This window comes from Tripterygium wilfordii, chromosome 9, assembly GCF_013401445.1.
Source record: "Tripterygium wilfordii isolate XIE 37 chromosome 9, ASM1340144v1, whole genome shotgun sequence".
NCBI classification, from domain to species: domain Eukaryota; kingdom Viridiplantae; phylum Streptophyta; class Magnoliopsida; order Celastrales; family Celastraceae; genus Tripterygium; species Tripterygium wilfordii.
In genome coordinates this window covers 4,274,947-4,297,422 of record NC_052240.1, presented here as the reverse complement: position 1 = coordinate 4,297,422, position 22,476 = coordinate 4,274,947, and the positions used below count along the sequence as shown (strand labels likewise).

The window sequence follows — 22,476 nt, the reverse complement described above, 5'->3', positions numbered from 1 at the left end:
GATTCTTAAGGAACCAAATGCGAGAATTGTGAAATCTAACGTATTTTGGCATGTTTGAAGCCAGTTCAGAGTGAATGGTGATGGCTTCATATGGAATTCCGAGAACCGACTCGATTCAACACCGTCTCTTCGACTTCGCCAAGACTGCTCTCATCAAGATCTTCTCACACCCTTACGCCACGGTTCTTCCTTTCTCCCTCTCTATCCCCTTTATATCTCTGTAGCGACACTGAAAACGTATAAAATTGGTTTTGTTATGTGAAGGTCTGTGACTTGTATTGTGGAGGAGGAGCAGACGCCGACAAATGGGACGCTGTTCAAATTAGCCACTACATCGGAATTGGTATGTCAATTGTACGTATTTGTTTTGGCGTTCTTGGTTTGGGCGTCTCTCTATGTGTAGAAGTGGGAGGTATAAGAGAGGTTCCTCCTTATGCGCAGATGATTCTTCGTCTGGGATAAATGAGATTAGAGAAGCAAACGAGATGCAGAGTAAAAATTACACCGCCGAGTACTTTGAGGTCGACCCTTGCTCGGTAATCAGATACATTACTGTTGTGTTTATCCTTTGTTGTACTTTAACTTGTCAGTGGATGTTCTTAGGATGTTCAGTTGGAATTCCAAAAACAATATGGCTACGGAGAACGTACTGAATTTGAGGATTAAACTTCATGTATAATTTAATAAGATGCTTAAATGAACATGTTATTGAAGTTCGATATGAAGAAACTGTATTGGATACATGCTTTAATATACATGAGTATTAAAGAGTACACGGTCTCTCAATACTTCTATTTGAAAGATAAGTGACAAAGTTGTTATCACCATTGAATGATTATTGGATTATCACAGGTTACATGCGAGTTGTTGCCCATAAGATCCTATCAAATCTTTTTAATTTTGAGTGTGTCATGCCTCACATTTAAGATCTTTTTCCCACCTGGTTTATCATCAGTGTTTTGGTTCTGCTATGCTCTCCTAATTTCACAAATCGTTTCCTTGACAGGAAAATCTAGAAACACAGTTGCCAGAAAAGGCCAACCAAGCCGATTTAGTTTGCTGCTTGCAGCATTTGCAGGTTTCAGACTTTTTTTCTTGCATGTTTGCTCAACATTCTCGTGTCTCTGAAAAAGCCTTTTGTACCTAAGAAGCTTCTTACCATTTTACTTGCAGTCGTGTTTTGAAACTGAAGGGAGGGCAAGGAGACTTCTGCATAATGTATCATCCCTGTTGAAACCTGGGGGTTATTTTTTTGGTATTACTCCTGACTCATCTACCATATGGTATGAATATCATCTGTCAAGTGTTCCATATTTCGCTTTAAATTCCTGAGCCTCCTATTTAAAGTTGTTGACATGCTTAACATCTTGATCGTTGATTCTTGATTGGGTCTTAATTTTGTTTCAATGACATCTTTGCTTTCTAAGGATTTAATAAATACTAATTTTGAGGTTGTTCCTGAGAAACTTCAAGTAGCCAATACTAAAAAGAAGAGAGACTAAGAAAAAGACATGGATAGACGTGATAAAAAGCAGAATGTGCATTATATATTAGTGTGAGTCGTAGCCTTTTCAGGGTGAATGGTAAAGGAAAAACCCACGAGGTGGATTCCAACTAAAGTTTCTCTTATGGATTGATGTAGCAGATCCCTAATTGTTTGGTGTTAGGACTTGGATGGTGGTTGGTGTTTCATGAGATTCTATCATGTTGAAGTTTCCCATGAATTTTAAAGGACATTTTGGGCAGTTCTAGTTTTGCCTCTATAAATGCATGCAGCCATTGATTAAATTTTCTGGGGAACTTGTATCTTTATTGTCTGTCATCTAATTGGGGCTGACAATTCATGTAAGATAATGTCACCGGGGCGGCATCAAGTGCTTGTTGTGGCTTTCTATTTTTCCCCTGGTATAATCTTTTTCAGTGAAAAAGAAAAGGTGGGGCATAAGCCATTCATCCTCTTGTTTGCAAATGATGCTGTCATTGAATGATTAGTTTTGCCCGTTGGTGGTTGTTGGATGACTCGATGTTAGAATATTTTGTTGTTTTTAAAACCTTTTGTTTTTGACTGAGGTTTCAACATCTCTGGTGTCTCTAATGGTATTATTTGACTCAAGTGGATGACATTTTAAGTAGTTGTGTCTCGTCTCTAATTTCAGTAAATATTTCATTTACTTACAATCTGAACATCACAAATTTTAGGGACTGTGCATTTGAAAATATATAATTCAAGAAGTAAACAGCATGGTAACATTATGCCATCAGGGGCCCCCCACCCCAATCTCTAAAGTCAAGATTTCCTCGTCTACTTTTGGGATTATGGCATTTTAGGTTTTACACTACAAAGCATGTCATGCATGATGGTACTAACATTATGTTATTCAGGGCAAAATACCAAAAGAATGTTGAAGCATATCACAACAGAAGCAGCAGCATGAAACCCAACATTGTTCCCAACTGCATTAGATCGGAGAGCTATATGATTACCTTTGAAGTTGAGGAAGAGAAGTATACATGGATTTGAACTGTCTGGCATCTTTTATCGCTATATTTTCATAATTATGCATCCATAAACATTTAATACTTTTTTTTTCTGTTCCAATTGATTCCAGGTTCCCATTATTTGGAAAGAAATACCAATTAAAATTTGCAAGTGATGTCTCTCCTGAAACTCATTCCTTGGTCCATTTTCCAAGCTTGATCAGGTTGATCCCTATCTTTGTTTTGTTGGCCTCTCCATTGTCCCTAATGATTTGTGTTGCCTAACATGATCCTTCATCTCCAATACTTATTAATGTGACCAATTTTTCCTCATGTTGAACGTACAAACTTGCAGACGTGCATTTCCGGTGTTCTTCATTTTAAATTGCTTTATTTCTCTTTAAATTTATCCCCCTATAAGTAAGAACAAATTTTGAAACAATGAACAAGAACTATTAATGAGGACGCTGGGGTACCTGTATAAAGTATAAACCATTAACCAATGAATCGACTTTCCCCTCATTATTGATCCTCCATTCTTTTTTCCTTTCCTAAAGACTTCTGTTGTTTAACAAATAATTTGGCGTGAACTTTGCTACCCTCTTTGGTTCTATACCTTGTACGTTGAAATTCAAATGATCTAAGCACCAATTTCTGTGATGCACAACTCAGGTTAGCCAGGGAAGCTGGTCTAGAGTATGTGGAGATGCAGAACTTAACAGAATTTTATGATGATAACAGGTGTGTAAGCTTTTCCAAATTGCTTTGCTCATTGGACGCTCTTTTGACACTCCAGCATCTAGTGTATCTTCATCCTATTATATATCTGAGGCATATTTTAAATAGGAAGCCTAATTTATGTTCCCTTATTCATTGCTGCACAAAGAGCACAATTTGCAGGCATGCTGATGAATTTTGGTCCAAATCTTGTTGATCCCAGGGGCAGGCTCCTTTCTCGATCGTATGATGTGCTAGGTGTTGCATTTATCATATGTTGTCTTACATCTTTTGTTTCCTGATCTTCAATCACCTGGCCATTCACACTATCATTACCATGCTTTTGGAATCTCTATTTCACAGGTCTATATACCACATTCATATTTCAAAAGCCTGATCCAGATGTTACCCCTCCACTCACAACGCCATTGTTGCAGGAGAGTAATTACAATCATGATGAGGTATGTGATTCTTATATCGAACAAGGGCTATAAACAACGTACCATATTTCCAAACAGCAGTCTCTCCCACAGTCATAAGAGAGAAAACCTTGAGATCTAAGACTATGGAGATTTTTCATCATGTTACAGAATTTCAGTATCATTTTCTTTGAGTATGCAGGAATGATAATCCAAATTCTCTGTAATTTGGTCCTGTATATTACCTTGTATATACATGGTCTAGTTTGTTATTGACACATTTTGTTTAGCTTTGACTTGCTTTTGATTTTGCAGAGGGAGAGGCAGGGGTCTGGCTGGAGGGATGATGAAAAGAACGGCCAAACTGACCCTTCTCTTCGAATAGCCAAGATTAGTGAGCAGAAAGGGATATTGGGTCCTGGTCCAGCAGATCTTCGTTTTGCAGAGGCACTTTGACCTTTTGTTTGGAAAGCTAGTGCAATAGGTAGCATTTAAGGTGGCACAAGAGGAGATTTGATATTTGATCTTCACCCCATTTGGTATACATTACTATGGCAAGCTTTCAGGTAACACAGTCCGCCCCCTTGATCCATATTATCTCACTCATTTGTCAGTTACTTTTGCATGGTACCTTTTGCCACAATCCTCTACATTTGTGTGATTTGGTATAGATCTGTGCTTGCAACAAGCCTACGGTGTCGGCTGTAATCCGCAAAGTACTTGGGATGTTGCTTGTGACTTTCTGTTTCACTCTATTTGCGATGTTATCAGTGTAGTGTAACTTTGGTTCATGTACAAATGCCATTCAGGTTTGTAGACAAATATTGCTTCAACTTCCCATTTGGGACCTGAACAATCCAATGTTTGGTAACAAGGCTTATGGCATTTCACACCAAGTGCAAAACTACTTGGTTGTTTTCATCCTTTAGGGAAACCTAAATTGAAAATGATCAAATTAAACATACAAATTTTGTAAGGACGAGTATGTAAACAAAAAAAGGCCAATTTTGCAACTTCCTAGGTCAAACGTACTCCTAAGTTCTAAATTAGGGCGGTATATATTAGTTTGAATGTTTCAAATTCATTTAAACCACCTTTAGAAAAAATTGGCCCAATTACTACCCGTCCATTTAGTATTATATTAGTTATGGTTGAAAATATGGACCTAAGGTCCAGCTCACATACCCAAAAACATGAATTTGAATGTTTCTATACCCAATTACTTTTATTAAAAATCACTCCATATTTTTCCAATGTGAAACTTTTGTGTTGGTATGTTCCAATACTCTCCTCTCACACAAGTCCCTAGATGTGCGGCCTCTTTGGACCTCACCAAATATGGACCCAAGGTTCAGTCCACACACTTTGACAAATTGGACCAGAGTCTAGGCCCAGTTACTTGTATCATAAATCACTTTATATTTTTTGAATGTGAGGTTTTTGTGTGAATATATTCCAACAATTAAGCTCTCTATTGAAAGTGATTACATGATCTGCTCGCTCACACTTTTACATCGCCTTCAATCAGTGATGAATCGAATTTAGACTCTTGTATGCCCTACCACACAATTTCGGACGGCCCTCTTCAACCCATAAACATAATTCTATGGGCTAACTTATCAATGACGTACAGAAATTGAGGTAATATTATAATTAGACATAAATTATTAAACAATGGAAGAAAATTTTTTTCTTCTAGATTTTGTAAAATTAGGAATGCCTAAATGATGCCGCCACTGCAAACGACGTCGGACAGGTGACGAATGATCAGGAGCGGTGGAAGGCGTCATTTTCTAGATTTCTTCGTGGATTGTATTACCCAAAACGACTAGCGATCCAAGTGAAGAACAGAGTTTCTCAACCGGAAACCATGCCTGAAAACGCCCAAGTCACCTTGCGTGGAGAGGCTGACTCGAAGGACGCTCACCAGCAGCAGCTGCACAACTTCTTGTCGCTGCTTCCGAAATTTGAACTCAAAATCCCTTTCCTCTACCGACTGCTAAAACCTAAAGGCGAGTCTGATGTTAAGGTTGAATCTGTTGACGCTCAAAATGAGGAGAAAAGCCAGAAACCGGATGTTGTTAGGTTGCCGAACGCGCAGCTGACGGTTCCTCCTCCATTGGAGTTGGAGGTGGAAGAGACCGGGAGGACTTCCAACCCGGTCATTCTCTGGCAGGTCGGCTTCTTCAATTCGTTCATATATATTTTAGTGTTTGTTTGTACACGGTAATTAGGTTTCGTTCTTTTTTGGTTCAGTGGGAAGGGCATGGATTTTTGCTTTTAGGCAATAAAGTGATATTATTCTCCTTAAACTAGTGAGGCTACTAGTTTTGGTAAACCAGATACGAGGGCAAACTATCCTGAAAAGTGAAGGAGAATTTGCCTGAAAATGTAAATTTAACAGGAGACGTATGCTGTTGAAATAAACACGGATTAGTGTGGTAGATTTGGTGAGTGTTTGATATATTTCAACAAAATGTTGGATAAAACAACTGAAGGGGAGTTGATAGAAATATATAGAATTGGTATTGCCTATCCATGAAAATTTATCATGCTTCTTTTGGTTTTAGTGAATATCCCGAATTCAATGATGAATAAGGTAGAGGGACTGGCTTGTTTTATCCTATGAGTCAGTAGAAGGCTAGAACTTAGAAGCATTGTGGATGTATGGTAAGGTGGTAGGGATATGAAGAATATAGACATCATTAATTTACAGGGGATTTGTTGAATTTGTATGACTTAGGAAATAACATCAAATGAGGGCAAAATAAAATTGTCCACCCTCTATTGCAATTGGATTATATTATTTTGTTGTTTCGGGGCAGCTGGAGAAGCTTATACCCTAATTGCCATTTGAGCTGCTAGATTTGGCGATAGCCTATAGCCTACCGTATGTATACTCATGATCGGTTGCATTCTTGATATTTTAATACCTATGCAGCATGATGTTGAGCCAATGGCATCGGGAGCAAAATATATCTAAGTATCTAACCATTTGAGTTCTATGGAGGGTGAAACAATGGGTCTTACCCCTTTGATGTTGTTAGCCTTTTTATTTGAAACACCAGGATACTCCTTCCTTTTGCATGATTTTTGTGCTGTTCTTTTTTATTTATTCACCTATCTGGGAATGATTTTGAAGGTGTTAATGATACCATGTGAAGTTACTTTTTTTTTTTTTTTTGTGTTTTGTTCTCATGATTGATAACACTCTAGCAGTACGCCAATCCCCCCGGATTTCACTAGAACATGTATTAGTTTATTGTTTGCATTTCACAAGTGTGAAAACCAACTGTAGACAAAGTTATTTATATTGGCTGAGCTTCTCTTGCTATCATAATGTGTAAGCAGTGCATTCAGTTAGAATCTCATCTGCTGTATTGATATAATTTTGTAACGAAGGACATAGCGTTGCAAAAGAGCTCGCAACCAAACAGAGAAAAATTAAGTCTTTTTTCCTATTCTCCAATGGTTGGTAAGGAGGTGGAAAGGCTCATGTAAATCATGGAATATATTAATAACTTTTGATACCTTATTTTATTAAGTTAAATTAGGGAGAAAAGGGTTTTGCCAATTATGTATGGAGCCAAGTTACTATAACTGTCAGCTACTTCACACCTGCCTCCCCGCTATAGACATTTGGCTCTCCCTTTAGCGAAGCTTTTCCTTTTTTGATATTTGCTCAATTACCTGCATCTGGCATTAATCAGACTACAAAGACAAAATCATTGTCAATTGTCATTATCATATTCCCTTGTATTAAATGCTGTGATAATATTTTTCTTGTAATGAAAAGCTTCATCTGTTGATAGGTTTATGCCATTGGAGGTTTCTTTGTCCTGAAGTGGGTGTGGGCAAGATGGAATGAGAGAAAGGAGAGAGCCAAGAAGGGTTCGTCTGATGATAATCAGCCTCGTGAGGATGATCCGTCCCCTGAAAACTATCAATCTGCAGCTGATGATGAGCCGTAAGCCCGTAACTTTCAATTGTATTGTATATGGAAATCAGACTTCTTTTCTAAACTCTTTAATACTTGGTGATTACAAAGTTGGATTTCCTAGCGAAAGAAATATTTTTTTTGTCTCATCTTTTCTGCCACCTGATAGGCTGATACTTGCATATGAAATGGTTTTAGAATATTTGGATTTCATCATTAAACATCTTATAGCGTTGGTGGGACTTTAGGAGAACAATCCTTAGCATATTGGTAAGTTCCAGGTTTATAACTAATGGAAATAATTTCCAGTATCATGGATGTGAGTTTGCTTACATTTGCCCTCCTGCCTATCTTCTCAGTATGTGCAATGGGTGCCTGCGTTCCACATTTGAGATAAGATGCAAGTCATTTGCTTAAAGCTATTGCCATTTGCCAGAGTAATTTGTTGTACGTCTCATGCGTCATTCACCTCTCATAACGGGGAGAGAAATTTACGGCAGATTGGTTATGGTGGCAGCTTAGACCTGAGCACTGCAGTGCAAAAATCAGTTTCTTTCCTTTTTTTTTTTAAAATATAAATGAAATAAAATTGATTAAGGGCAAAGTTGAAAGAAAATTTCCGTGCTTCAACATTGAAAATGCCATTAATGCGTTGTGTCAGGAGTGGAAGCAGCAACTTCAAAATCATTGTGGTGCGATGATATCGTAACATGACACTCAACCAAATACTTTTTGCATAAATGCAGTGAGGTGTAAAGTGGGTCAGCACGGTTCACAGGTGGCCCAATCCAACGTCGGCCGGGCTGACCCATTTCTTCAAAGATTAGAGCAAATGCAATGGTGAAGTGTTATTAGGCCAACAAAGATGTTGTCTTTTGCTGATGTGGCTGTATTGTAAAATGTGTTTTGCTTATGTGGCTGTATTGGGATAAGTGTTTTGTTGATGTGGATGTATTGATATTTGATATTTTGGTGTAGTTTTATTGTGGATAATATGGAGGAATGAAATGTTGTTGGGTTGGGTGGAAGATAAAGTGCGTGGGAAGAAAAAGTGTATAGAAATTTATGTTTTGCTGATGTGGCTGTATTAGAATACGTGTTTGACTTGACTTTTGTGTAATAGAGGTGGGACCGGGCCAACAAAAATGTTGGCCCAGCAACCTAAATCCCATTGCATTTGCCCTTACAGACAAGGTCAGACTGACGAACTTGAGGCCTGTTTGTCAACTCTAGCTAGACGCCTTGTGACAACTCAACCATAGTTAACAGTTATGTAAAGAGAGGTATGAAACTATGGGATAGGGTGGTCTATTGGAAATTTTTTACAATGGACCCTCTATAAATTCATTAGAGCAAGTTATAACTTTTTTAAAAAAAAAATCATTGTTGTGTTTTTATCAAAAATTACGAGTCAACGGTATTTTTTGAACAATTGATATATATTACACTTATATCAACTATTGAGTTGGATGCACAACTTGAGTATTTACGCAAAAAAAAAAAAAAGTGTCCAACTCGATTCCACTTCGCTCCTGGCTAACTCGACCTCCTAGCTCAAAATGTTAGGCAAGTCGCAAGGTGTTAGTGTGTGCTTCCAACTCAAGTTCTCCAACTGAAAACTCGAGGGTTTTTCTTTTGATAAGCAGCAATATATCTCGACAGTACAAGAACAATACAAAAGGGCATAATATGAATGATAGTAGCTCATAACCAGAGAATGAAATCTGAAGATCTTTTGATCCCTTCTTTAGCAGGCAAATCTGCTAGAGTATTTCCTCCAGTGATTGGTTATGGATCTGCAACTTGACAAGAACAACGGCATTTGAGAGTTGTGCGAGTTTCTAAGGAGTTTCACACTGTTGGGTAACCCACTTGAAAGCATTTAGGGAGTCTGTTTCCAAAGTAATCAAAGATGCGGCTGACATGGAAGATGACAGAGTGAGGTTTAGAGTCCTACTCATTGCCCTCAATTCCGCCTCATTTGATTCACAAATCCCCACACTGCATGAGAACATACATAATAATTGGCCATTTTCATCATACAACACTTCTCCTATACCAGTTCTTATTGGTTTCTCTAGTGAGGCCCCGTCCACATTCCACTTCAGTATGCAATTACCAGGGGAACCCACTGGAGATGAGCAAAGGGAGGTTTCTTTCTTGGCCCTTCCTAGGCTCTGATACCATCTGCAAATTGGATTAGCTAACTAGGTGAGTATGCCTAGCATGATGATAATGTTAGGAACGGTATCAACAACAGAGAGTAAGTGAAAAATAAAACAATCGAAAGAGCAAGACACTAAGATTTATGAGGTTCGGTCAATTGTGTCTACGCCCTCGGAGTTACAGAGAGTTTTCACTATTGCAGAGAAATAATACGAGATTTTTTATGTTACATCACTGATTTGACTGTCTAAATGGTCGAAATTTTGCCTGAATGTGCACATTTGAACAATTTTAAACTTTACGTTATTAAGTTGGAATGTTTGAACATTCGGTGGGTGACTAAGTTTCACCTTATCAACTTTTTCAGTGATCAAAATTGCTAGAGACCCTTTTTCTTTACTCTCTCTCACTCCACTTGATTCACTTTTCCCAGAAAATGCTTTACGGGGAATTAAGCATATTTTTTTTTCATTGATTATATATACATATCATGCAATGCTAGTTTAATCTTTTGAAAGTACGTATGATCCTATCTCCTCTATTACATTATCATTAAAGAAGTTCAACTCCCTCTATCACACATATTTTTTTCATGTAATAAAGAATGAGGATCATACCCAGAAACAAAAATTATTTTTTTCTAGAAAAAATAATTGAGGACCATGTTTGCTTTCGATGAGATTTCAACATGCTTATGATCACATGGTTTAATAACATTGCTTGACCAAAATTTTCACTAGTATATAAATATATATATATATACACACACACACATACATATACATACATACATATATATATATATATATATATATATATATATATATATATATATATATATATTCTAAGGGAAATTAATTAATTTTGATTGGTAGGGTAATGATAGGGGCATATAAATTGATGTTTCATCTACCATGACTTTCAAACCCTATTTAAAATTAGTACTATGAATTACTTCTGTCAACTATAGATGATGCCTCTGTTACTTCTCTTTCAAAAAATTCTCCATCAATACATTCCCTTTTAATTCTTTATAAGTAATTATTTGATGAGGTGAGACACTACATCACATCTCATTCCCATCTAACACTCATTTTTACACTTAAATGGTTTTTTTTTCTATCCTTTTCATAATTGACTCATTATGGTCATATATAATAATTATATGAAAAAAAAAATCAAATCATTAACTCTTTTATTTCCCTATAGATACTACCAAAGTGGAATGAAAAGGATACCATTTTTCTCTCTAAATATATTGCTTAATTAAAAAATCAACATTGAATTGTGACACATAACAAGACAAATAATCAAGTTTTGGTTCATGATTTCCATACCCACTGGACCCAATTCTTCAAACAGGGGTGACACATATTCCTTTTATTCTTTATATTACATGTGTGAAAAATATATATTTTTTAAAATTTCTCTCATGCTTTAGAATTTATTTTTAAGAAATGATTATTGCTGGTCATGTCTGTCTGAAAGAGATGGCCAAACTAGTTTGAGCAAGTCATTTTCTCTATGATGAACATTTAATTAGAGTATGGTGTGGACCTCTCATCTGCAACAAAATTTGAAGAAAACACTACTAAAATTTCCAATTTAGGGTCCATTGTCATTTTCTTTTTGACCAGTTCTTGCTTACAATTCTCCATATTTGTGTATATATATATATTCACATAAAGAAAAACTACACTATCATTATTGTACCCTCTCTTCTCTCTCACTCTGTCTCTCTGTTTCAAAGGAAATGACCAGCAAGCCATTTCACTTTAGCTTTGCCTTGTTGTTTGGTCTTCCTCTGTTTTTGTGATCATAATAGTGAAGTGGGTCTGCTTCTGTAACCACAATAGAGTACTTGAACAATCAACTCTCTCACTCTCTGACACAAATCCAGCTAAGCTAGCTCACATTGCCCTAACTTGACTCACAAGCAAAAATCACCAACATTGTTTTTGTGGAACCAAATTAAAGAATTCGTGTTCTTTTCGCAAAACCCACACACACACTCTTCTTTAAAAACCAAATCCTCAGTGTTTTTTTTTTTGTACCTCTTATCAATATCCCAATTCTTCTTCTTCATCAATGGAACAGTTTTCTTCATTCCAAGGTTATGGGGATGACATTACAGGACAATTGGGATTGATTTGGCAGCAGCTGAAAGCGCCATTGATCGTCCCGGTTTTGAAGTTGTTAGTAGTGTTGTGTCTGGCAATGTCTGTGATGCTCTTTGTTGAGAGGGTGTACATGGGTGTTGTGATAGTTTTTGTGAAGTTGTTTGGTCGAAAACCCGAAAAGAAGTACAAGTGGGAGACTATAAAGGATGATGTTGAGTTTGGCAATTCTGCTTATCCAATGGTGTTAGTGCAAATTCCAATGTACAATGAAAGAGAGGTACCTATACATACATATTATATACATACCAAAACTATAAACTAGTTTTTGTTGAGATGTTTGCTTTCAAGGACTTGTGTTCACTGTTTTTTTTGTTGTTTTTGATGCAGGTCTACCAGCTATCTATTGGTGCTGCTTGTGGACTTTCATGGCCGTCTGATCGCATCATCGTTCAAGTTCTTGATGATTCAACAGACCCCACAATCAAGGTATTGGGCAACTATCTTACTTTCAAGTGCATCAATCATGAAAAAGAACATTTTTTTAATGTGGGTTTGTGTTTTTTTGGTATGATAGGACTTGGTGGCGCTAGAATGCCAGAGATGGGCAAGCAAAGGCATTAACATCAAGTATGAGATTAGAGACAACAGAAATGGGTATAAAGCAGGAGCTCTTAAAGAAGGCATGAAGCATAGTTATGTTAAACAATGTGACTATGTTGCCATTTTTGATGCTGATTTCCAACCCGAACCCGATTTTCTCTGGCGCACCATTCCATTTCTTGTCCACAACCCGGAAATCGCCCTTGTTCAAGCCCGCTGGAAATTTGGTAATCAACCTTAATCTAAGCTCTTTAATTCATTTTGTTTTTGATGTAATTGGTGCTGATGCTGTGTTTGTTGGATTGTGATTGCAGTCAATGCAGATGAATGCTTGATGACAAGAATGCAAGAGATGTCATTGGATTATCATTTCACAGTTGAGCAAGAAGTAGGGTCTGCAACCCATGCCTTCTTTGGTTTCAATGGTAAAGACCAATTTCATCAAAGTTGATTACAGTTTCTATCATTCTAATAATGTAGAAAAGTCTCAACCCATTTTAGATTTTGTAATATAAATGGGGTTATCAAATATAGGTACTGCTGGTGTGTGGAGAATTTCAGCACTAAATGAATCTGGTGGATGGAAGGACCGGACGACAGTGGAGGACATGGATTTGGCTGTCCGAGCTAGTCTCAGAGGCTGGAAGTTTGTATATCTTTCTGACCTAAAAGTAATATTTGAATCTCTTCTGCATAATATACTTACCTACATATATATACACCCACACCCATATATGAAGAGATATATTACTCTAAATTTAATGGCAAAATTGTGCATTTCAGGTGAAGAATGAATTACCAAGCACATTCAAGGCCTATAGGTATCAGCAGCACAGATGGTCTTGTGGACCCGCAAATCTGTTCAAGAAAATGGCAATGGAAATTTTAAGAAACAAGGTATGGTAATCAAATCACAATCTCCAAAAATGAGGACGGATTGTATAGTCCATCCCGATAAGCTTTACTCATTTAGCCTGTTTCTTTTTTTTTTTTTTTTCCAGAGAGTCTCCCTTCAGAAGAAGTTGTATGTGATATACAGTTTCTTCTTCGTCCGGAAGATTGTGGCTCACATAGTCACATTTGTCTTCTATTGCGTCGTTTTACCAGCAACAGTCTTCGTTCCAGAAGTCGAAGTCCCCAAATGGGGAGCTGTCTATATTCCTTCTACAATCACTCTCCTGAATGCAGTTGGAACTCCAAGGTCAATTTCTTTTCTTGTTTGTTTGGTGAGAAAATTTTCTTGGAATTTCTTTTAATGCTGTCTAATATAATTCTGGTGCTGCAGGTCTCTTCACTTGTTGGTCTTCTGGATCCTATTTGAGAATGTGATGTCATTGCACAGAACTAAAGCAACATTCATAGGTTTGTTGGAGGCAGGAAGAGTGAATGAATGGGTTGTCACTGAAAAATTAGGTGATGTTCTTAAGACAAAATTGGGTGCCAAAGTTCCCAAAAAACCGCGCATTCGGATTGGAGAAAGGTAATCCAATCCTTCTATTTTCACTAAAACTACAAATTTTCATTAATCCTATGTAACATGTTCTGTTTTGTGGTTCCTTGCAAAACAGGCTACATTTGCTGGAACTGGCTGTTGGGGCATTCCTCTTCTTCTGTGGATGCTATGATCTTGCTTTCGGAAAAAACAGATACTTCATTTACCTCTTCCTCCAATCCATTGCCTTTTTCGTCGCTGGCATCGGTTATGTTGGCACCTTTGTACCTAACGCCTAGCAGAAAAAACCAATGCAAGAATTGTTTCAGGAGTTTTCTTTCTCTTATGTCAAACAAATTACTATACCATTGTATCATCTTTATAGAGAAATTTTACATCTGAGCTCAGGTTTTGAAGCAAATAATTGCTGGTCATTCTTTGATAATGAGCATTAAGGCTGCAGGCAATATAGGCAAAGAAACTATAATTACACAAGTTTCTGTCAGTTCACTACTGACTCTTGACAGATAACACAGGTGTTGATATTTACTTGTGCACTGGACAAGAAATCGCTGCGATATTCACCCACCGGAGATTTAAGATCCAATTTTAAGAATTTCAGTAACTTTACAGGAAATTTAACTATGTAAACTTCACCAAAGGCATCCACATAAAAAGTGCTATTGAACTTCCAACACAATTTTTATGGTGAACTCAAAGTTGTTATGGAGTTAGGTGAGTCATCCAGAACGCTCAACTCTTACTGCCAAAACCAACTATAAATAACCCACAAAAGTATGTTACAAACAGATTGAGAGAGTAGAAGAATCATACAACACTAAGAAGTATAGTTATGGCAGCAGCACTTAAGTCTCAGCTCTTTTCTGGCTTCCAAGCTGCAGCACTGCTTGTGTTGCTCATTGCGCTGGCAGCGGAGACTCAAATGGCTCAGGCGCAGGACTGTCAGGCTCAGCTCACAGGCGTCAATGCATGCGCGCCATTCGTGCTTCCTGGTGCCACTAACCCAAGCACAGACTGCTGCAATGCACTCAGTTCAGTTCAACATGACTGCCTCTGCAGCACTGTTAGGATGGTCACTCACCTTCCCTCGCAGTGCAATCTCCCTACTGTCACTTGCGCGTAACTAGTAAGTTTTTAGCTCGCTCGCTCGAATAGATCATGGAATTATCAATTGCAGCGAAGCAATTTTGTTATGGTTGGCTTGAATAGATGTCTGATTATCCTTTATGGTTTATCTTTTCTGTTTACAGATTCGAAATGAAGCTTGAAGAGGACATGAGTGGCAAACAAATAAATTTGAGTTTTCATGCTCTGTATTTTCAGCTTTTTGCTGTTTTTCTTGTCCTTCTGTTCTTCTCTAGAAGTATCCTGATCTGTAATCAGGCTCAAAGTTGGTGACAAAATAAAGAGAACACATGTTTCTGTTGCATCCTTCAACTATGCACGTAGCTGTTACTTTTTACCCCAAATAATACTGGATTCGGCTAAAGATATGTGAACGCAAAACGGTATGTTCAATTGACGTCCATGCGCACATAAATTTTTATCCAAATTCGGCTAAAGATATGTGAATGCAACAGTATATTCAATTGGGGTCTCTACATAGTCTCTGAATTGTATACAAGCCATGTAAAACAAAAGGACAGACTGATTTTGCTCCTCTCACACCATGTGCTGTTGCTTACCTTGCAGAAAACTTCACACACAAGCCAGTCCTAAAACTGTACAGGACATTCAAACCTGTCTGATGCTATATGCCACATTAACGAGTGGCACAAATGCAGCATACATAGAGGTCTTTGTGATCATTCCATATGCTCTGTAACTCATCATTCTCTTTTCTGCACCATACAATCTACCCCGTTCCATGTTCACTTTGGTCCCCTATGAAACCCACCACTCATTACAAAAGGTATCAAGGTATCAAGGTATTCACAAGTCAAGGTAGTTCTACCCAACACAACCATTTTCGAGTGGCTGTGAAAACTACTCAATGAACTATAGGAAAACAAACACCAAACTACCAAAGGACCAAAATTCAGAAGAAAAATCTGGAGTCAAAGTTGCTGTCAAGGTAGTTCTATCCAACAAAACCATTTTCGACAGGCTGTGGAAACTTGTTAATGAACAATAGAAAAAGAAACACCAAACTACCAAAGGACAAGAATTCAGAAGACTAAAGAAAAATATCACACTACTTATTTAATGAAAGAATTAACCATCCGGAACACCCAGTAGATCAATTATTAGCTTGTATGGCTGAAATGTTAAGAAATTGAAACCGAGGTCTTAGCACCTACAAAAATTTAACAAACCTACTGCTCAAGCTTGCTGTAGCAGTTCCAAGGCATTATTGTTTATGTGCAATATGTCTTATTCCGACTCCCTTGATCTATGGCTAGTAGTACACCAATTAACAACACCCAACTTCTACAGGATAACTGTTTGGCAACATTTTGTCCAAGCAAGTCTCAACTATGTCATAGTGACCATATCCATGAAAAAGCACATTAATGGGGCTCTCATTGTCCTTTCGATATTCTTCACCGTAATTTGCTATGATCACCAAATTACCTGAGGTTCTATCTTTCATGTAGACTGATATCAGTGTCCTGGACAATAAAGAGAGATGTCATATGTAGAGGACGAAAGTAAAGCAAGCTAAGAATTCAAAATGGATATTTCAATTCAAATATAACGGTGAGTGTTGTACTGAAATAAAACCACTACGTTTCACTTTGACATATAATCATGCTTCCCACATATAATAGTCTAAACTCTCGCTTGATTCCTCTGGTAATCTGATTCAGAAAGGCTACCCTTACAAATTACGATAACAACAGGCACAACATCAATGATTTGTTTCCAATATGACAGAAAAATCGGACATCCATGTCAATGTACAAAAGGGAATGGTCCAGGAAATTTACATTCGAAACAAAAGCTCTAAGTTTATGCACGTCAACTAAGCTTAAGGACTTTTTCAATGAAAACAAGGAAAAATTAGAAAACTAATACCTTGGCTCATATCAAGTGCAAAAGACATAGAAAGGAGCATCACTATGGGAATTCCCAAATCAAAAAAAAAAAGAGCAAAAGAAAGAAGAGAGGACAAAACCTGACACCAAAGCCTCGCTCTATGGAAAGAGGGGCGGCATCAATTCTTTGTTTTGCCTCTCTTACCTTTTGCCTTTCAAATTGAAGTGGGAGATCCCACGCGAACCTCTCTCTTTGTATTCATTGCCATCGCCAAATTGTCAATCTAGTAAGCTAAAGCACTTAACGAAAGCAAGGGGAAGAAAACATTATATGAAATGGCTAAACTCCACCATAAAGTATTTGTGTTTGCCCCAGACACATGTTGGCTTAAACTTACTTCAAAACATGAGAGGCCATCAGCAACTCAGGTTCTCCACCCCATACATAAGGCTGCTGAATTCTCTTCACGTACGTATCAAAGTCTTCTTCGATGAACCTGAAATAAAAGGTTAACAAATTAAATGCCAATGACAAATATACTAAGGCGATTCCGAAACTGCCATTAATTAATAAAATTTACCATTCCGATTCTTCCCGCCTCTTTAAGAGCTCATCCACAACCTACCAAATCAAGAATGAGAACCAACTAGCATCAAACAGTTCATTATAATAGAACAAATTAAGGTTAACGTCTTAGCGATGCAAATAAGTAATTTTTGTCTATATATATCTAACTCACTTGGGCTCTTAACTCATCGGCGAGTTCTGTTTGTCGATTCTCATCAGGTGCTTGCTCGCCACTTCTCAAGCATGCCCCATGAGCAATTGCTCTAAATAGGCACCGCCCATCTGCCATCACCCCTATATTGATTGTCCTCAAATTAGATTCCATACTATAACTATGTTCATATTTATGCCCTTTGATACTATTTAAGGCCTTGTACAGATAAGTATCAAACAATACCGCACTCACTCCTTATATTGATTTATTCACTGTCAGAATCAAAAACTTGAGGGAGAAGTAGATTTCAATTATTTGAAAAGAATGCACATACAATCATTCATATTGTCACTATCAGTTTTACACCAATCCGATTATCGCAGGACGTTGAATGATTCACCAAATTGATATACAAAGTTAATCAGACAGCGAAATCAATCCATGCATGATCCTGTAAATTTTATGGATCAATTTATCATCTTTTATCTAAAAGCATCCTGTATACCATGATAAGAACATGAGAAAAAGTCACAACAGTATAACAAATCAAAAACTACATGCAAAGAATACATACATATGAAATAACCAATAATGGAGTCTGTACACTGTTACAAGGAGAGAATAACCAACCTGTGACTTTGTAATCAGCAGACTTGTCATTTTTCTCATCAGAACACCTCACAGTTTCCTCTGTTGTTGTTCTCTCAATCAATTCGCAACCGTCAATCTTCTCCTCCACAACGCCACTGGTCTCCGCGTCCTCATCGATCAAATCGAACGGCGCAAGGCAGGGGCAGACTCCAAACATCAGCCAAGCAGAATCCGGCCAATGAAGCCACCGCGCAGGGCGAGCATCCCACGCGACATTCCACGACCCCTCCCCTCTCTGCTCCACCGGCCGCCTGAGTTCGCTCCCTCGCCGGCGAGTCGAGGAAGGAAGGATCACGTGCCATATAGCCGCAGCGCCACCGCCAACAGAGCCGTCGAGATGACAGGCAGCGCTGGAGTGACGACGCAACCGGTTGCTGGTGGAATCGAGGAAATGAATCGGGCTTTGAGAGAGCCGACAGTGGTGAGGCGCCGCCGAGCCGTGGAGGAGATTGAAGATCCAAGGCTTGGGGCGCACACACAGTACACCAAGCATATCAGTGGTGCTCTATACTATCTTACACCTACAGGTGATCACAAGCTTAATCTACGCACCCATCTGGAGCACAAGAAAGGAATTGCGAGAAAGCTCTTATAACTAGCTCCTTCAACATTTTCAAACTATGAAGGAGACAAGGATAAAATTGTCCATTTATCATGTTGGTGGGGTCCACGAGGTATCCACTATCAAAATATTCGAGATTGTTCTATTTGACTGAGGGTAGGTCAATTTGAGCACTTGATATTTATTGTGGAGTCAAAAAAAATCATATGGTAGAATCACATTACACCATGCTTTAATCATCCCTCAAAATTATGTTAAATCATACATTAAAATATGTGATTAAGTATTTTAATGTTCACAACGTTAGAATATAATAGATTTTGAGAAAAAAATTATAAATACTAAATTATAAATCCTAAATCCTAAACTTTAAACCCTAAACACTAAAAATTAAGTCGTAAACCCTAAATTCTAAATGCTAAATTCTAAATATTAATTTCTAATTCATAAAAATATGTCAATTTTAAAAAAAAAATCATGATTTAATATGATTTTTTAGGAGAATTGAAGGAAGAATTGGAATCATGAATTGGAGTCTCTCCCATTCCTATTACACCTAACAACTTCTTTTCTTCTTCTTCTTTTTTTTCATTTGTGATGTTCCAAAAACATATTGTTGCATATTAAGAAACCAAAAGACAAGAAAAACAATTGAGAATCGATTGAACATGTGTTAAATGCATATGGCATAGTCATATAATTATCTCTTCATTTTACAAAGTTGCAAACTTGCAATAATAAGAGTGTAAAGCAATGTTAATGAGAGTTGGTACCATATAGTTACGTGCATAAGATGAAAGTTTATGAAGAAACTAAAATGGTAGGTTGAGGAAATAGTGTTGTCATGATTTGGTGGAGTTGCACTAAAATGGCGTTATAGTGACACGCAAAAAATATATAAATATATATATATATATATAATTATTAAGATATCGTAGGGTTTTTGTGAACTTTTTGGTAGGTAATGCTAATTTTGTTAATCATCATATATATATATATATATATATATATATTGATATTGTGTTTAGTGATGTTTTGTGGTAGGTGTGTGTGAGAGAGAGAGAGAGAGAAGGCTAGACGGCCACTCTTTCTCTACCTCAACAGAAAGGATCTTCCGTGGCCAAAACATACACCATGCATATCTATCCACACATTCTATTTAAAAGTTTGAGAAAGATAAGTACACGAGTTCCCTTATGTGTTGCTTGTACTTGTTTTACACTACAACTTTTGGCTTATATCGTTATATTAAAGGTCATTTTTTTGATTACGCGACAAGGAGATGCAAAGCTCCAACTCGAGATCACTAATTATAAGATACCACACATATGAGTCTCATCTGAGCTACTCATAGTTCTCTATGTTAATGGTCATTTAACCCTTTAAAAAAACACAGTAATTCATCAAACTTGTACAATAAGTTGCAAATTACGTTCGCCGGACAAATTAGCAAAATATGTTAAGATTTTATTCCATATTTAATCCAATCGAGTAGCATATAAGTAAATGTCCAACGTGTTTTTATAGGTTTGAAATCAATGATGACGATCTAAAAAGAACAGAGTCGTGAGTCTTTGTCCCAAAGCAAACAATATTGGTTTGTAGTATTTGAGCTGAATTTTTTAACATGGTATCAAAGCTAATATTCAGTCCATTGGGACATGACATCTACTTTTTCAGTTGTTGGATCTGGCATAACCTAGTCCACAAGTGCGAAAGAATGTTAAGACTTTATCACACATCGAATTGGCATAATAACCCAACCGAGTTGTATATAAATAAAGTTCAAGTTCCTCTAACACAACCAACATGTTTTTTGAGCCTAAGAACATGATGATGGTTCAAGAAGAACAAAGTTGTGAGGCCAAAGTGGACAATACTGATTTATAGTGTTTGAGTTGGATTTATTAAGATTTTATCCCACATCGGACTGACATAACTTAATCGAGTGGCATATAAGGAAAGGTCTAGACCCTTTCATACTACCAACACGTTTTTTGGGCCTAAAGAGCCAATAGTCACGGCTCAAGAAATAATAAAGTTGTGAGAGTCTTTGGCCCAAAGCTGACAATATTAGTTTATAGTGTTTGACACGAGAATATGACGACATTGACTAGTATATCTTTAACCATCCAAATCCGTTCGGGCTCATTTCCCATGTAAAAAAAATACAAAAATACCTCAAAAAAGGAGAGCATAAATATATAAACAAATGATTGTTGTGGTTGTGTTTGTGTTTGTGTTTGGTTCAACCTTGAAAGGTCAGACGTGGGAGCTCCAAGACAATTCATTCATTTGTAGGAGAAGCCCACACCAACGGCTCACAATAACATAATATTTTTATTTTTAACCTTAAACATAAAAATTAAAATCAAAATGACCCATAGACTTTGATTACAGGATAACAAAGTCCTTAATACCTTTTCGCTTTAGCAGCAAATTTTGTCTAACAAGATCTGTCCAGGCCAACAAGTAGTCATGACTGGCAATCACTCTTGCCGAAAAAAAGGCAGTGAAGATCCAGTTGAAATCTCGAACAGTTATATTTTTTAGAAGAATTAATTTTCTCGGTGAAGATCAAGCTGCATGTTGACCGGCACCAAAGTGTGCGTGTGTGTACTTACCCAAAATGTAAGGTAGTCGACAAGTAATAAAATCCGAGAGTCCCGAGTCGAATCCACAAGGAAGCAAAATGCAAATTTTGTGGATGAATGCAAACAACTAACTAAAAAGCTAAACACAAACGCAAAGAATAACAAATAAAGGACGGAAAAGGAAAAGAGCCGAAGGCTCGACAAGCATGCGCATTTTGTAACAAAACTAAAACAAGAGTGAATACAACAATTAATTAAAAACATCTAGCCTCTAATCCTTCTCGGTGGATACTCATTTCTCACGCTCAAGGTACAATTACAAACACGCACAACCATACACAATGCATTGTGCGCTACCATTAACTATGCATATGCAAAGGAAATTAGGCATGAAGACGTTGATTCCTACATGGAGGACATCGGGCCTCTTGGTCTATGATGAACGCAAAGGGGTAGACACCTAGTCTTACGGATTAATGTTCCTCCTTGGGGCTCGGCTTTGCTAGCACCCTAGTTTCACACTCAAAGACCAATTAACCATAACTCTCCCATGCATATTCTGTAAATTCTGCAAAATCTCATCATCAATACACACAATTAGTGGTTATGCAATTCAATTCAATCAATTAGGGAAATCATGCATTGGACATTTAACAATTCCTAAATCAAGCTTATTAAATTGAATCCCTAAACTAAACAATCCAAAAACACAATAAACATGTTATTCTCATACACCCACATACACAACTATCACAAAATCGAAAGAGAGAGATCGAAGCTACAACTCTTTAGACATACCTTGAGCAATTAGAACTTGTATCCACCCTTCGGGATTAGAAACTAGAAAAGAGAACTATCCACTTATGATTTTTGTGATAAACAATAAATTTATTGTCATCTAAACAAGTATTTACACAAAATCAAAGAGAGGAATCAAAAACAACAAAGAAAACTTAGAGAGAGAAACTAAATCTACACTACTCCTATGGTGGCTTAATGAGAGAATAATGAGAACAATTAGGGTTTTAGCCCTCTTTTGTGTCTAAAAATACTTATCTACCCTTACAGAACCGTCCCCC

At 37.3% G+C, this 22,476-nt stretch overlaps 5 protein-coding genes across 7 annotated transcripts; 4 read left to right on the top strand and 1 right to left on the bottom strand.

Moving 5' to 3' along the window:
• The first annotated feature begins 12 nt into the window (after positions 1-12).
• On the top strand, positions 13-4,504 carry LOC120005049 (mRNA cap guanine-N7 methyltransferase 2). Of its 3 annotated transcripts, XR_005469720.1 has the most exons (12): positions 13-182; positions 265-343; positions 442-536; positions 1,007-1,078; positions 1,174-1,283; positions 2,383-2,505; positions 2,610-2,702; positions 3,151-3,219; positions 3,365-3,453; positions 3,559-3,656; positions 3,930-4,180; positions 4,286-4,504. XR_005469720.1 is itself a non-coding variant. In XM_038854479.1 (11 exons), the coding sequence occupies exons 1-11, from the start codon at positions 75-77 to the stop codon at positions 4,068-4,070; spliced, it is 1,062 nt and encodes a 353-aa protein (XP_038710407.1). In that variant the 5' UTR covers positions 13-74; the 3' UTR covers positions 4,071-4,504. The 3 variants fall into 3 exon arrangements, 2 of the variants coding, with proteins under 2 accessions (XP_038710407.1, XP_038710406.1); XM_038854479.1 differs by having other exon boundaries at positions 442-521; positions 3,930-4,504; XM_038854478.1 differs by having other exon boundaries at positions 3,930-4,504.
• An 823-nt stretch (positions 4,505-5,327) lies between these two features.
• Positions 5,328-7,774, top strand: LOC120005090. The gene is made up of 2 exons (XM_038854545.1): positions 5,328-5,790; positions 7,427-7,774. The coding sequence occupies exons 1-2, from the start codon at positions 5,485-5,487 to the stop codon at positions 7,583-7,585; spliced, it is 465 nt and encodes a 154-aa protein (XP_038710473.1). The 5' UTR covers positions 5,328-5,484; the 3' UTR covers positions 7,586-7,774.
• Positions 7,775-11,440: 3,666 nt separating this feature from the next.
• On the top strand, positions 11,441-14,285 carry LOC120005360 (glucomannan 4-beta-mannosyltransferase 9-like). The gene is made up of 9 exons (XM_038854959.1): positions 11,441-12,114; positions 12,225-12,323; positions 12,412-12,664; positions 12,752-12,862; positions 12,972-13,108; positions 13,221-13,334; positions 13,439-13,638; positions 13,723-13,917; positions 14,006-14,285. The coding sequence occupies exons 1-9, from the start codon at positions 11,806-11,808 to the stop codon at positions 14,166-14,168; spliced, it is 1,581 nt and encodes a 526-aa protein (XP_038710887.1). The 5' UTR covers positions 11,441-11,805; the 3' UTR covers positions 14,169-14,285.
• A 115-nt stretch (positions 14,286-14,400) lies between these two features.
• LOC120005361 (protein 108-like) lies at positions 14,401-15,780 on the top strand. Its single transcript, XM_038854960.1, has one exon. The coding sequence runs from the start codon at positions 14,723-14,725 to the stop codon at positions 15,011-15,013; it is 291 nt and encodes a 96-aa protein (XP_038710888.1). The 5' UTR covers positions 14,401-14,722; the 3' UTR covers positions 15,014-15,780.
• A 287-nt stretch (positions 15,781-16,067) lies between these two features.
• LOC120006649 lies at positions 16,068-18,854 on the bottom strand. The gene is made up of 5 exons (XM_038856771.1): positions 18,221-18,854; positions 17,609-17,730; positions 17,450-17,490; positions 17,267-17,365; positions 16,068-16,502 (listed from the first exon to the last, which is right to left on the bottom strand). The coding sequence occupies exons 1-5, from the start codon at positions 18,732-18,734 to the stop codon at positions 16,304-16,306; spliced, it is 975 nt and encodes a 324-aa protein (XP_038712699.1). The 5' UTR covers positions 18,735-18,854; the 3' UTR covers positions 16,068-16,303.
• Between the last annotated feature and the right edge of the window lie 3,622 nt (positions 18,855-22,476).